The sequence below is a fragment of the Lithobates pipiens genome, unplaced genomic scaffold, assembly GCF_037356315.1.
Source record: "Lithobates pipiens isolate NorthernLeopardFrog02 unplaced genomic scaffold, aLitPip1_a1.2 Scaffold_1, whole genome shotgun sequence".
Lineage (NCBI taxonomy): Eukaryota > Metazoa > Chordata > Amphibia > Anura > Ranidae > Lithobates > Lithobates pipiens.
Window position 1 is genome coordinate 158,531,870 of NW_027507685.1, and position 16,531 is coordinate 158,548,400.

Below are 16,531 nucleotides of genomic sequence, written 5' to 3' on the forward strand. Positions count from 1 at the left end.
GTAAAGTTGTTGTTTTCTGTTGCAATGGGCGTTATTTACTAAAGGCAAATCCACTTTGCACTCCAAGTGCAGTTTCAGGTACACTTTTGCAGTGCATAGTGGATTTGCCTTTAGTAAATAACACCCACAGTGATGTTCAAATTTCCCCAATCACGCCATTTTCATGACCCCACATATTTCTGCCATGGTGCTGAAAATGATCAATATTTTTGTCAGTAATGCACAACATACATTATCAACAAAAAAAGGTGTGTGTGTAGCAGACCCACAACATAATAAGATTATCTGAAGAAAAGACTGCCATCTCATTTTGCACTGTTGTAGAAAAAGGGACAAAAAAAAACAGCAAAAAAACCTAGGAGACACCTAAAACAAAGCCAAGCAGTAAATGAAAACAAAGATGATTGCAGTTTCAAAGAAAAATTTATTAAAAAAATGCCTCTGACATTGTCTGGCATATCAATGGCCCCCCTACCCACAAAGTACTCCATGTGTTGGTTTCTGACCTTGCGGGCGCTTTGGGGGGGCAAGCCAGGACGAGCAGCTTCAAGGGCCCCGAGGATGACGTTTTCCGGCAAGTCTGCATCAGGGCCAGCTGAGGCCACATAGTTTGTTGAATGTTTTTTCAAAAAATTGTGCAGAATGCAGCAGGCAAGCACAATGTAATTTGGTTTATATTCCGCCATGTGTATTGGCGTCAAAAATAGGTGGAACCGGCTGGCCATTATCCCGAAAGTGTTCTCCACAACTCTTCTGGCTCTGGCCAGCCGCACATTAAAGATCCGGGGTGAGGGTCCTCATCGTGAAAGGGCGCATCAGATGGTTTGCCAGAGCAAACGCCTCATCCATGATGAAAACAAACGGGAGTCCTTCTACATTCTCCTCTGGAGGTGGCAAGCCCAGACTGCCACTCTGGAGACGCCAGTAGAATTCCATCCGTGCGAACACTCCACCATCCGACATCCGCCCATTTTTCCCCACGTCCACATACAGGAAGTCATAGGTCACTAACACCACTGCCAACATCACGATACTATTATACCCCTTGTAATTATAATAGTAGGACCCCGAGTTAGGGGGTGGGACGATGCGGACGTGTTTCCCCATCAATTGCACCTCCACAATTGGGAAAGTCCCAACGGCTGGCAAAGTGGGAGGCCACAGTCTGCCATTCCTGTGGCTTTGAAGGAAACTGTGGAGTCAAACAATAAAAAAAAATGACTAATTTTGCACATCAACACTATTGGCAGACCACCGGACAGGTAAGAAGTGTGATAACACAAAAAAAGGAACAAATGGAAGCACATTTTGACATTCTGCTATTACCTATCCAGATAATAATAGGAGCAAAAAAAACTTTAAACTGTAGCATTTGAAAGTATTGAGGCAGGCCCTTGCACTACATGCTTTGGTAATTTCATCCATAAATCTGACCAGAATCTAAAGGTAGGTATAGTGTGTATTGGGTTTGGCAGAGTCAGCAGATAGAGGATTGTTATCAGCTGACCTAGCAGTTGGGGGGAGGGGGTTCCTAATGAGTTTGGCCCAACCAAAAAAAAAATCTGGCACTCTGCATGAATTTAAGCACACGCATAACATTTGTACACATTTTAGGGGGTGTTTAGGGGAAAGCAATACTATGGAGCTGACAAAATACATTGATAAGTGACTAGGCTATAGGTTTATGGCCCCAGAAGAGCATACTGGGGAAGTTAGTGAAGGCAAATATGCATGAAGGACAAAAAAGGAACTTGAAAAGCTTCCAGCATGCATGAGGACAAAAGGGACAGCATATCAATCAGAGCATATTGCAATCATGGTAATTAGGGAATGAGGAACAAATACAACACATTAGCAAACATTAAATACATAGAATGTGATGTTAAAGGAGAAAACTTACCTTCATATAGTCCTTAGCGAAAAGAATAGGTTGGGACTTTAAATCCCTTTTAAATGAGGCACCAAGAGGAACCGGATGTAGAACAGGTTATCTCTCGGTGATCGCCAATGGCATGTCGAGTCTGTTAAGTGAGTAGTGATTCAATGGCAATTTCCCGTCTATGTCTCCTTTTCCCCTATATCTCCCTTGATGATTGGGGTCAATATATATTCAATGATATACATCTTTTTCACAGATATGTCATATGCATCATCTCCTGATGAGGCGGTATTATTCCCCGAAACGCATCAAGCTTGCAAAGATGCATACTCTGATAACAGTATCTATGTGGACACTTATTCCTTTTATTTTTTTCTCAAAGTTTCATATGAATGTGTTCATGGAGCAATAACGGGACTGTTACTGTATATTATATACCACTCGTGTTCAATGTTTTTACTATTTGAGTATTTGTAAATAACATCTTTACTGCAATTTTTATCCTTCACTGTATGATGTCATGTTTATGGCTTAATAATAAATAACCTGTTCTACATCCGGTTCCTCTTGGTGCCTCATTTAAAGTCCCAAACTGCCCCTCTCTTTATACTTCATATAGTCCTTCTGCAGGATCTGAATGATGGCAGAACAGGTCTCTGGAATAATGATCTCAGAGCCTGGGGGGAGATGCCTGTCGAACTTGAGGTCCTGAAGAGTTATCCCTGTCGCCAAGTAGCGCAACGTGGCGATGAGCCTCTGCTCCGGAGTGATGGCTTGCCGCATGCAGGTATCCTGCCTGCTGATATAAGGGAACAGCAAAGCCAGCAGATGGTGAAAAACGGGTCCGTCATCCGAAAATAATTCCTGAAATCATCGGGATTGTTCTGGATCTCACGAAGCAAAGGCATGTGTGAGAACTGACGCAACCAATTCTGGGTCCACAAACTCCTCCTCGCCTTGTTCATGGACCGGGCTTGTATCAAAGCTAAAAGTCCAACACCAAGCCCCTGCACAGCACGAACTCTACGACGAGTACGTACATGAAACATGGCTTGAAAACGGTCGGCAGGTCAGAATGGACAACAGAAAGCCCCGATAAACAGCAAGGCCTGAAAGAACGAACTGAAAACCAGAAACGAGCAGACAATAAGCAATGAAAATCAAAGCGTACTATATACCAAGATATAGTCCACAACAGTGTTGCCAACCCCCCGAAGTAAAATTTACTGGCAGGACCCATGGTGCAGGTCGTCAGAGGTTGTGTGCAGACATGGTGCAGGGGGTCAGCGGTTGTGTGCGGACATGGTGCAGGGGAGTCAGAGGTTGTGCAGACACGGTGCAAGGGGGTCAGGGGCTGTGTGGATGTGATGCAGGGGGGTCAAGGGTTGTGTGGACTTGGTGCAGGGGGGTCAGAGGTTGTGCGGACACGGTGCAGGGGGGGTCAGAGGCTGTGCGGACATGGTGCAGGGGGTCAGAGGTTGTGCGGACATGGTGCAGGGGGTCAAGGGCTGTATGGACATGGTGCAGGGGGTCAGGGGCTGGATGGACATGGTGTAGGGGGTCAGGGGCTGTATGGACATGGTGCAGGGGGTCAGGGGCTGTGTGGACAATTGACATGATACAGGAGGGGGTCTGTCTGTTGATGGCTCTGTCCTCCCTCCTCCTCCTCCTCCACACTTGGCTCAGTATATAGGTAGGTCAGCACATTTGACTGAGCTCTGACTGACCTGGATGGATGGATGGTCAGTCAGTGCTCCTCGTTCCCGAATCCTATCCAGGCCAGGCACAGGCATTATCAACCTCCCCGGACCTGGTCTCCTGCTATTGTGATGCACCGCCGAGAACGAGCGGCGGCCATTCAAAAATGGTGCCAGGCGGCGACATTACATCACTGCGCATGCGCCCGCCCATGGCGCCCGACCGAGCGTGTACGAGTTCTCCCGAGCTTGGCAGGCTTCAGAACGGCGCATGCGCAGTAGAGATGTCGGCCTGCAGTCATCTTTTTTACGGGCACCGCTGCCCGTAACGGACATTTACAGGCGCATCGAAAATGGGGTGAAATTTACAGACTGCCCATAAATTAACGGGCGGTTGGCAACACTGGTCTACAATGACCAACAAATGCTAACTGACTACACACACTGATAAGCAGATATGCACCGACAAGCACAAACTGAAGAGCAGTAACGATCTGAAGCACAAATCTGAAAAGCGCGAATCGTCTCTCACCAAAATTCTACTAACACGCGATAAACACAAGATCAGCAGAAGGAGCCCAAATGGTGCCGGACGTGGTGCTGAACTTCCCTTTTCTAGTCCCGTCGTACGCGGCTTACGTCCCCGCATTCTTGGCAACTGAAAGAATTCCGACAACTTAGTCCGACCGTGTGTATGCAACACCAATTCCGGACTAAATCCGTCGGAATTTATCCGATGGATTTGGTTGTCGGAATGTCCGACCGTGTGCACAAGGGCAAAGAGAAGCTGAACCCAGAGGTCCTGCAGAGCTAACTGCAAGATAGACACCAGGAAGGATCTGATTCTGCCTGTTGTGAGTACACATCTGTCATGGGGCCTGTCCTGTGAGGGCCAAACCTTCAGTTAGAAGAGTCAGAGGACGGGTGTCAGTAAAGAGGATGCTAGAGAGTATCCTGAAGATAAAGTAGCTTCAAGTCTGTTACTAGAGAGAGAAAGAAGACTTAATTCTTCCATACAAGTGGCAGTATGGTAAAAGAAGTGTGTCTGCTTCCACAAGTAATCCGGTGAGGCCAAGTGAGAGTTGTCATCTACTGTGAATAGTTCAGTTGGAGTATCCCACTATTCATTTCTTCATCCAAGTTCCACAATAAATATGAACAAAACAAATACCCTGGACTGTTTGAGTAACGATGTTATGGGATTAAGGAGGGATACGTGAAAAACCCAGCAACTGTCTGCAGATAATCAGAGGGAGGCCTAACAAGTCAACACACAGCAAGCCCTACGGGGACAGTGCTACCGATCATTTGGGGGGATATTGTGCTATCTTGACATTTCAAGGGCTCCAAAACTTTGATCGGTAGTGAGGAAATAAAATTACCATTTTATGCTCTTAGCCTGAAGATGGGGATTGGTTTTTGGGGTCCTGTACGCGGCTAGGCTAAGTCTTACAGATGTGGTATCCCCATACTCTGGAGAAGCAGTAGAATGTATTTTGGGGTGTAATTCCACATATACCCATGGCATGTGTGAGCAATACAGTGGAACCTCGGATTGGGAGTAACGCGGTTAACAAGCGTTTCGCAATATGAGCAATTATTTTTATTAATCCTGACTTGGTTTGGGAGTGTTGTATCGCAACACGAGCAGGAGTCAAGCCTCTGCGGTGTGCAGTACCGCATTTGGCCAAAGGTGCAGGGACGCCAGTGACACTCAGTCATTCAAAAGTACTCGGAAATACTCAGTTCCCAAGCCTTTCCAAGGGTTTCTGAGCGCAGCCAAGCAGTCTCCGAGTAATTCCAAGTCTCTCCCGCACGCCCCCACCTCTGGCCACATGCAGTATTGCATATGGTATGATCTTCGCTTCCATTGACTTCTATGGGGAAACTCGCTTTGACATGCGGGTGCTTTGGATTACAAGCATGCCCCAGGAGCGGATTATGCTTGTAATCCAAGGTTGTACTGTATAGTTGGTGACAACTTTGTGTAAAAAAAAAAAAAAATGCAATTTTCCTGAAACTTGTGGCAAAATATCAAATATTACATGGATTCAACACATCTCTCAGCAAAGAGCTTGAGGCGTCTACTTTGAAAAAAAGCTATACCGAGATGATGCCTAAACCTGCAGACATCATTCCGGTATAACCACTCAAAGTCCAGCAACATACCAGTATGTTGCTGGTCCTTGTTGCGCATATATTGTAATGTTCTTTTTTTTCATGCATGAAAAAAGAGAACCTAATAGATTTCTCTACTCACATCGATCGACGTGAAATCAAAAAAGCGTATGCTATGCCCATCATTAGAATACCGCCCTGCATCCACCCCCTTTTAATAAAGGGCATACATGCAATGTTCTTTTTTTTCCCGCTCAGCCCATTGTCAGAAACCATGAATCAGACCGAGACAGAAGTACAGTTAATCACACTTGTTTAATAATAATAAAAAGGTAAACAGAGTAAGTGTAGTTAATACATAGCCAGGAGTTCAGTAACCAGAGCGGGTAGTCAGCCAATGCCAATGTCAAAGAGCCAGAGATCAATGTAGTAGTAAGGCAAGCAGAATCAGGAGCCAGAAGGGACGTCAGCCGATCAAGTCTTCAACAGGAACGCAGGAGAAAAGTCTCTGAGATGTGACCAAAGGCGAAGGCAGAAATGAAGTGAGCTGGACGGCTTTAAGTAGACAGGACTGACGAGCAGATCAACAACAGCTGAGTCACTGTGGAGAGAAAGGAGCTGGCAATTAGCCGACAGCTGAGCGGCAAGCTCAGAGAAGGAAGGGCTGAGCCCAGCCCTGACACCCATGGGCAGAACGAAAAAAAGAACCTCCAGATTACTTCATTGACATTGATTGATATGGATGAAGAAATCTGCCAAGAAAAATTACTTAAAATATTTGCCGAAGCATAGGGGCAATCCGCCCTCTGTCCACCCCAGCCCCTATGCTTCGGCATATATGCTTTTTTGTTTTTGTTAACTGCGGTGGTGAAATGCAAGCAATTCATTGCACCTCAAGCAGGCTTTCTCCCCCTGTCTAAGTGGGGCATTTACAAACTGTTGGGGGAAGCCCTGGCGATTAGATCGCACAGTGCCACATGCACCAACTGCAGTTTGAAAGAGGTGTCAAAGTGCTATCTTTTCCCTCATAAACCAGGAAACACCATGTATAGCCTGTTGCCCAGTGGTATACAGGGAGCAGGGGCCCTGCCCTCCTTAATACATCCATTTTTTAATTTCTTTTTTGAAGCACATGTTTAGAGCCTGTGGAGATGGTTGCCCAGAGTGATCTCTCAGTGCTCTGCATCAGCACTGATTGAGAGCCTGACCGCGTGAGTATCACCTGCAAGGGGAGGAAGGGTGGTTTGTTTTTTGCCCCCCCCCCCCCCCCCCCCCTCCCCGGCTAGAGCAGCAGCCACCACTGGTGTTGCCCTGTCACAGAGCTTATACATTTTGATCCCATATCTGGCACGCTTGTTGAGGGATAGGCCCAGAAAGGTCTTACATTCGTGAACTGTTAAAGGTTTCCAACCAAATTATCTGGCAAGGGTCAAATTTGTGAAAGGATATATAGTTATTCCTGCACTAGCATGTGTGAAAAAATGAGGATGGAACTGCTGCAGGCACCGAATATGGGTCAAACCATACCCATAGGAAAGTAAAATTAGGTGGGGGTTGGTGCTGCGCTGTTCCCAGCAAAGTAAGGGAATATACTGCTACAGGTAGAAGTACAAATGTAATTTGAATAAGAATACATTAATAATATTCACAAACATCAAAATGCAGAGTGCATAAATAAGATTTGATATCAAAGTGAAAAGTGCAAATATAAATTGCTAATAACACAGAGATAGGTTATTATTATACACAATTTTATACATGATTGCACTTACAATTGCGTAGTAATAAAATGCACAATATTACACTGTATGCTGCTGCTTGTTGTGTTTTAATTGCCTTCGTTTAATTATTCTAGCGCGGTTACACCCCTCTTTTTCACTATACTAGTAATGGTAGTATAGTGTGTGTTAGGGTTACTGCCAATCAAAGAGTTCAAATCTGCCACTGTCTAGGAATGACGCTAACCCGTGACACTAATACAGTGATCAGAAAAAAAAAAGATCTGTACACTGTACTAACCACACTGTGACAGTGAGTGAAAGGGTTAACTGGGGGGGGGGGGGGTGATCAGGGGGCTAAATCTTCATTAGGGAATATAGGGCGGGACCCTGACCCTATATAAGACTGACACTGATGCTAACTAAGTAGTGTCACCCGTGACACTAATACAGCGATGAAAAAAAATCTGTACACTGTACTGATGATACTGTGACAGGGCCTAAAAGGGTTAACTGGGGGTGATCAAGGGGTTAAATATTTATTAGGGAATATATGGCAGGTACTCTGAACCTATCTGGGACTGACGCTAACTGGCCCTAATGCTATTTAGCTTCATAGGTGACACCAATACAGTGATCGGTAAAAAAATCTGTACACAGTACTTAGTGATACTGTGACAGAGGGTGAAATGGTAACCTGGGGGGGGGTTATCAGGGGGTTAAATGTGTGTCTATGTGAACTGGTGTCAGTGTAGTGCTTGTGTACTCTGCCACTTCTGACCCTTCCCCAACAATAGTGTCCTGTGCCCCCCAAAACAGTGTCCTACACACCAGTGTCCTCTGCACCCCCCCCCCCCACACACTATTGTCCTCTCCACCCCCCCATACACACCAGTGTCCTTTGCCCCCCCCCACACACACACCAGTGTCCTCTGCACCCCCCCCATACCCACCAGTGTCCTCTGCACCCCCCCCCCACACACACACACCAGTGTCCTCTGCACCCACCCCCCATCCCCCCCCACACACACACACACACCAGTGTCCTCTGCACCCACCCACCCACCCCCCCCCCCCACACACACACACACACCAGTGTCCTCTGCACCCCCCATACCCACCAGTGTCCTCTGCACCCCCCCACACACACACACACACACACACACACACCAGTGTCCTCTGTCTCCCCCCCACACACACACACACACACCAGTGTCCTCTGTCCCCCCCACACACACACACACACACGTATTCCTAGCACACCTCCCCAAATCTGTCCTGCTAGAACAATTAACCCCTACCACCCCCCAAATTCCCCCATCCAACACAAATCCCGTCCCCTCAATCTCCTTGTGGTGCCCCCCCACCCACCCCACATAATACCATAGTGCCCAGGGCAGCCGCTCCTCCTGCCCACGCCTTGTCCCAGCACTTACTGTTGTAAAACCACTGCATCAGGTTTTCCCCACTTGATCAGCACCGCCCGCAGGTTATAGCTAGCAGTGCCAACTGTAATTCTAAACGGGGGCAATACTCCCTTCTCTTTCCATTTCCAGTAGCACATCCTCGAGATATAGTTCCATTTCCTCATCTGTTGGTTGGGTAAAATACTTCCTTTCTTTGTGCAATCTATTGTTTTTTATAACAACAACGCTTATTAGTTGCTCTATTTCATTTAGTCTTGCTTTTTGTTTCCACCTGAAAAAAGAGGAAAACGTTTTTAGTGGACAATACAAAAAATGGGCAACAACAAACACAGTCGAAGGTAAACAGCAGGATAAGCCTGGAAACACTGTCAGGGGCCCAACATGGTATCACAGGTTGTCACCAAGACAGGCCTGAAAGTACTGGATTATAGATCGTTGTCACTGGCACAGACCAAGAAATACTGGTTTGGGGCCTACGTGGGACCATAGGCTATCACCAGCACAGGCCTAGAAGTATTGGATCATTGGCCCATGTCATACCACAGGTAGTCACCGGCACATGCCTGGAAATACTGGATCAGGGGCCTATGTGCTATTACAGCACCACCCTGCTCCAGGCTTTGCTGTTTATATGTACGATTATGGCAAAAAAACAAAACAAAAAAACACACATCTTGAATTGTATAAATTGTGGATACTTACTGAGTCTTTGCTACGCAAATGCAGATGAGGACCAACATGAAGAAAATCCCACTGAGTATCACTGTCATGAGAGCTAGGAGCCAAACAGGAACTTCTATAAAAGAAGGAAAGAAGATGTTATTTTCACTGATAAGAGCACATGTAAGCACTTCTAAATGTATCTGGATGATAACATAGCTGGGTAAAATTAATCATGTGGAATTCCAGGTGGGGAAATTAAGAACACATTTTATGTCTCCTGGAGAGCACACAGGAAGTAAGAAGAAATCTTCCCAACTCCTCCCCACACCATATCATCTCAAAAAGAGGAACGTTTTGGCTGGAGCTCTGCTTTAAAACATAATTAATATTACACTAGCGGCATTAAGCCTATTATTATTTCAGAACATTTCACTTACCTTGCACCTGGATGTGATACCAAGCCCGGACATCTTCTGAGGAATCTTGGTCTCCGGGTTCATCCAGCATCCTCTGACCACCCGGCAAATTGCTCAAGTATTGATGATCTTTTCCCAGGGATGGAATATACTGATAGTCGCTATCCAGCAAAGCAGTATACTCATGATGATCTAATCCTAGAATCACAGAAAAGAAATAAAGATATAAATTTCTCAGGTACATCCTTGGGTTACATTATCTATGAGGATACAAAATTGCGAATGTTATTTATACATTAAAAATATGATTATGCCCTGTACACACAATAGGATTTTCCGATGGAAAATGTGGGATAGGACTTGTCGGAAATTCTGACCGTGTGTAGGCTCCATAACACATTTACCATAGGAATTTATGTCACACAAAATTTGAGATCTGGTTCTCAAATTTTCCAACAACAAAATCCGTTGTCCGTCGGAAATTCCGATTGTGTGTACAAAATTCCGACGCACAAAGTGCCACACATGCTCGGAATCAAGCAGAAGAGCAGCACTGGCTATTGAACGTAATTTTTCTCGGCTTGTCGTACGTGTAGTACTTCGCCACGTTCTTGACGTTCGGAATTTCCGACCAACTTTGCGTGACCGTGTGTATGCAAGGCAAGTTTGAGCCAACATCCCATGGATTTTGTTGTCAAAAAATCCTATCGTGTGTACAGGGCATGAAAGTACACACGATAGGATTTTGTTGTGAGAAAGCCCTGTTGGCTTGAAGCAGATTTTCCGTGGCTCGTGTTCTGCATGCTAGTTCTGGGGCAGTGGGACAGAACCTATTCGCCGAGGCACTGACTTGACATAAGCGTGTGGTTCCTGAGTCAGGGGATGGTTACTTCCATTAGATTAGAGCCTTCTCACACAGGTGTTTTGCTTCATGACAAAGAATGTGTATTTGCTTAGAACTGATAATTGTCCTTTTTTAGAACCCCAAATTCCATAATTGGTTTGACTATTGGACATTCATAAAATATACATGCAGGGACCTCACCATAGGGGTGAATGGAAGTCCCCTAGAAATACCAAAAAATAAAAGAAAGACTGGGCAAGCATCTATAAAAGTATGGACTCGGCAGCTAGTCGGTACACAGCATAGCCAAGGATTTGGGAGACAGGACAGGATGTGCAGGGAATTCAATTCCCAGGAAGTCACCCAAGTTTTCAAACCCCTCAAATAGTTTTTCTGCACACTGTGCAAGTCTTCCCTAAGGCTGCTTTCACACTGGGGCGGTATTCAGGCGTTACAGCGCTATAAATAGCGCCTGTGTAACGCCTGAAAAAAACCGGCCCCTTTAACTCCAGTGTGAAAGCCGGAGGGCTTTCACACTGGAGCGATGCGCTGGCAGGACGGTGAAAAAAGTCCTGCCAGCCGCATCTTTGCAGCGGTGAAGGAGCGGTGTATTCACCGCTCCTATACCGCTGCTACCCATTGAAATCAATGGGACACCGCGGCAATACCGCCGGCAAAGCGCCGCTGCAGCGGCGCTTTGCGGGCGGGTTTAACCCCTTTTCGGCCGCTAGCGGGGGTTAAAACCACCCCGCTAGCGCCCGCACACCGCCGCTAAAACGACGGTAAAGCGCCGCTAAAAATAGCGGCGCTTTACCGCCGACGCTGCTCTCGCCCCAGTGTGAAAGCAGCCTAATAGCAGCATGAATGGAGGAATCTCTATCATATTCAAGCAGCTATGGCTGCTGGTGCTGCCAAACAATGATTCCATCTGATAGGATGCAGTCACTGTTTGTCATTTCAGCAGGAATCGGACAAAATTGAAGTCATTGATTAGAGCACTGACTTCAAATGATCACGTTATATTCTCTTACCTGTATCCTGGGTGTCTGGGGGCTGAGACGTCACATCTGCCTTCCTATCTTCACCTGTGAGCTCAGACTCCACAGATACATCCATCTCATCTGCCTTCCTATCTTCACCTGTGAGCTCAGACTCCGCAGATATATCCATCTTATCAGATTTGGTATCTTCGGCTGACAGATTCGACTCTGCAGCTAAATCCTCCTCATCTGCCATCCATCGCAATCTATCTGTGAGTTCAGACTCTGCAGGTTCACCTGGTGCATCCACTTTGTGCTCCTCACCTGCAAGCTTGGACTCCACAGGTACATCTGTCTCATCTACGTTGGTATTTTCAGCTGAGAGTATGGATTCTGTAGGTTCATATGGCCTGTTGACGTTGAGCTCCTCACCATTGCGCTCAGACTCTGCAGGTGCAGATAGCATATCCATTTTGTCTTGCTCACCTGTGAGCTCGGACTCCGCAGATACATCCATCTCATCTGCCTTCATATCCTCACCTGTGAGCTCGGACTCCGCAGATACATCCATCTCATCTGCCTTCGTATCTTCACCTGTGAGCTCGGACTCCGCAGATAAATCCATCTCATCTGCTTGGGTATCCTTACCTGTGAGCTTGGACTCTGCAGGCTCATATGGCAGGTCTGACTTTTGCTGCTCACCTGTAAGTTTGGACTCTTCAGGTGAATATAGCGCATCTGCTTTGTCCTCCTCAGGTGCGAGATTGGGCTCCGCATTGTGCTCCTCAGGTGCGAGACTAGGCTCTTCAGATGCAAGGTCAGGCTCTTCAGATGCATATAGCGCATCCACTTTATGCTCTTCAGGTGCGAGCTCTGACTCTTCAGGTACATAACGTTCTTTCTGATTTGTAATCTCAGGATTGAAAAGAAATGAAAATATTAATTTCTCAGTTTTATCTTCAGGTGCATGTAGTACATACACTTTGTGCTCTTCAGGTGCGAGTTTGGACTCTTCCGGTGCATATAGCATGTCCGATTTGTGCTCCTCAGGTGCGAGCTCAGACTCTTCAGGTGCATAGAGAACGTCCGCTATGTGCACCTCAGGTGCGAGTTTGGACTCTTCAGGTGCATATAGCACGTCCGATTTGTGCTCCTCAGGTGCGAGCTCAGACTCTTCAGGTGTATATAGCACGTCCGCTATGTGCGCCTCAGGTGCGAGTTTGGACTCTTCAGGTGCATATAGCACATCCACTTTGTGCTCGGACTCTGCAGGAAAATCCTTCTCATCATCTTTGGTATCTTCCCCTGTTGGCCCAAACGACGTAGGTGCAAATAACTCCGCCTTGTACTCATCGCCTGGCGGTTCGTACACAGCAGGTCTATATCGTTCATTAATATCTATAATCACAGAAGAGAAAAGAAATAAAAATATTAGTTTCTCAGTTTTATATTATCTAAGAAAGATGAGTACAATCCTAATATATTATATGCAATCATTGTATGTCTAGTAGCTGTTCCCTGACCCATTTACTGAATGCTATTTCTAGGACGATGAGTTGAAATCTCATTCTCTAAGTTGCCCTGGAACTAGCATGTCAGGCGATGGTTACTTCCAGTACAGCCTTCTCGCACAGGTGTTTTGCGACAAAGTCTATTTAATTGTAATCTCCATGTAATGTATATTGGAATTCCCATGTACTGTGTATAAGATGTATCTCTATGGCTTCTATTCCCTTATGCCATATGCATAAGGATATATAAATATATATATATATATATATATATATATAAATTATATCCAATTATTAGTTATCATAATTTAATTTATTTCCCATTAAATTCCAAACATCAAATTCAATCCAATTATAGAATCAATACATAAGAGACGGGGTGAAGATGTATGGGTGTGTTCTGATGTTTACATTTAGATGGGAGTACATATGAAAACTCAGTGATGCATTAGTTGGAGCCTGGTGATGATGGGATTGTTTTTGGTTGGGGTTTTGAATTGTTTGGACAGTAACAAAATGTATCTAACAGATTTATTTCATGTATGGACACAGGGTCCACATTACTAATCCATTCTAGATCGTATACACCTTTGTATATAGAAATTGGAATTTTATTAAAATAATAATATTTCGATGTGCCCACATGATGGCGCCAGTTTACTATCATATTTAAATGTATTGGCTTTCCTGACTGTATACGTCATTAGTTGTACAATGTAATAATTTATGGAATACATTCACATATTAATATTTTAGCCTTGTAATATTTTCCCCTCGATTAATTAGATTTGGATATTCCTCAGACCGTTACAAACTTATATTCAAGTCCCATCTTTTTTTTTTTTTTAGATTTTTTTTTTTTTGGGTGTACCAATATGGATGATTTAGTGAAAGTGAAGCGGGCTACACCTCCTAACAAAACACAGGAAGAGGATGTGATGTTACTCTCAACCATCATGTGATTCAGAATAGCTGGGGGGAGTTGAGCCTTATATATTGACATACTACACCACTTAGAAAGCGACCTGTGGGCGGGACAAATCGTGTCAGCTGACCACAGGCAGTGATGTCATTTCCGGACGGTGAGACGCAAGCTGTTCGGCTACTTCTGGTTCTGCTCTGTTGTTAATGTGAGTGGAATACCCGGAAATATTTGGATCTTATGCAGTAAACACGCTGATTTACGCTCTATAACTCTCTTCGTCACTTTGCATACATTTACATGATATATCTGATTAAGTCTGAGCTGTGCCTAAAAAAACGTTTAGAATCTGTGGACTTTATTAAGTGTTCTTGCATAGCAAGACCACTTACTGTTCTCTCACATATATATGTTCTTATTATAGCCAAATTTACCACCCTAACTCCTCCCACAGCTTTTACACTACATACACAACAATATACTGAAACGTGCGGATTGTTCCCGATTGGTGTGATATTACTTTGTGGAACGTTTTGCCGAATGGTCCACGAAATAAAGTTTTTGCGGGGAAATTGGTCCCACAGGAATGAACAGCGACATCTTCAAAACTAGAGTGGGAGGTTACAAAAGCTGACAACCCCACGATGAGCCAAAACATTATGACCACCCCAAAATCATCCAAAATATTATGACCCCCCCCCCCCCATGATCAGCCAAATAATTTATAACCACCCCATTATTAGCCAAAACATTTTGAAGAAAAAAAACAAAACTATAATAGTGTGTAATGTTACCTCTTGATACCGGAAATCCGTTGATCAATGCGATTGGCACAGCCAACGCGATTAAAAATAATAACATTGAATTTGTCATCGTCGCTTTTCTAGTTTTGTCAGAGACAAAGATTAACACGTCCTCACTCAAACCACTCGTGTTATCTGAGGCTCTGCCTTGACTGCACCACACTGTATAGAGTGAGTCATGTGATCATGTGTTGTCATAGTAACATGAGCCGTTTTTTTTCACACTGTAGAGTGAGTCATGTGATGTCATAGTGAGGTGAGCCTAGGTTTTATTTTTTCAAAACCGTTTTTTTATTTTTATTTTTATTTTTTTCAAAAAAAAGACGCTTTTTGAAAAAACAAAACAAAAAAACGTTTTCAAAACTTGTTTTTTGTAAAAAAAAAAAAAAAAAAAAAAAATTTTTTCCCCAAAAAAGTTTTTTGATATTAAGCTTTTTAACACTTTTTAGTTACTCGAACCACTCCAACCACGCAACAGTTACTCCACCCACTCCAATAGGTGGAGGCAAGAACACTTCACACAATTTACCCAGAAATTGTAGACTTTTCTAGTTATGTATTGTCATGATGTGGCTGAAGCTAAGATCCTTCTATTAAAGTGATGGAAATTGAGTGCAATGTGTATAATGTGACTGCTTTTTATTCCTAAGAAAACTATAATAGTGTGTAATATTACCTCTTGATACCGGAAATCCATCGATCAATGCGATTGGCACAGCCAACGCGATTAGAAATAATAACATTGAATTTGTCATCGTCGCTTTTCTAGTTTTGTCAGAGACAAAGATTAACACGTCCTCACTCCTCAAACCACTCGTGTTATCTGAGGCTCTGCCTTGACTGCACCACACTTTATAGAGTAGGTCATGTGATCATGTGTTGTCATAGTAACATGAGCCGTTATTTTTCACACTGTAGAGTGAGTCATGTGATGTCATAGTGAGGTGAGCCTAGGTTTTATTTTTTCAAAACCGTTTTTTTATTTTTATTTTATTTTTTTCAAAAAAAAGACGCTTTTTGAAAAAACGAAACAAAAAAACGTTTTCAAAACTTGTTTTTTTGTAAAAAAAAAAATTTTTTTTTTTTCCCCCAAAAAGTTTTTTGATATTAAGCTTTTTAACACTTTTTAGTTACTCGAGCCACTCCAACCACGCAACAGTTACTCCATCCACTCCAGTAGGTGGAGGCAAGAACACTTCACACAATTTCCCCAGAAATTGTAGACTTTTCTAGTTATGTATTGTCATGATGTGGCTGAAGCTAAGATCCTTCTATTAAAGTGATGGGAATTGAGTGCAATGTGTATAATGTGACTGCTTTTTATTCCTAAGAAAACTATAATAGTGTGTAATATTACCTCTTGATACCGGAAATCCATCGATCAATGCGATTGGCACAGCCAACGCGATTAGAAATAATAACATTGAATTTGTCATCGTCGCTTTTCTAGTTTTGTCAGAGACAAAGATTAACACGTCCTCACTCCTCAAACCACTCGTGTTATCTGAGGCTCTGCCTTCACTGCACCACACTGTATAGAGTAGGTCATGTGA

At 44.2% G+C, this 16,531-nt stretch overlaps 1 protein-coding gene across 3 annotated transcripts; it reads right to left on the minus strand.

The window, feature by feature from the left end:
* Window positions 1–5,990: 5,990 nt before the first annotated feature.
* LOC143977741 (uncharacterized) lies at window positions 5,991–15,791 on the minus strand. 3 transcript variants are annotated; one of them, XR_013273863.1, is made up of 6 exons: window positions 15,655–15,791; window positions 11,794–13,140; window positions 9,940–10,116; window positions 9,542–9,635; window positions 8,849–9,110; window positions 5,991–6,295 (listed from the first exon to the last, which is right to left on the minus strand). XR_013273863.1 is itself a non-coding variant. In XM_077478801.1 (5 exons), exons 1-5 carry the CDS (start codon window positions 15,731–15,733, stop codon window positions 8,930–8,932), a joined length of 1,878 nt encoding a protein of 625 aa, XP_077334927.1. In that variant the 5' UTR covers window positions 15,734–15,791; the 3' UTR covers window positions 8,790–8,929. The 3 variants fall into 3 exon arrangements, 2 of the variants coding, with proteins under 2 accessions (XP_077334927.1, XP_077334928.1); XM_077478801.1 differs by lacking the exon at window positions 5,991–6,295 and having other exon boundaries at window positions 8,790–9,110; XM_077478802.1 differs by lacking the exons at window positions 5,991–6,295; window positions 15,655–15,791 and adding an exon at window positions 14,970–15,119 and having other exon boundaries at window positions 8,790–9,110.
* Window positions 15,792–16,531: the final 740 nt, after the last annotated feature.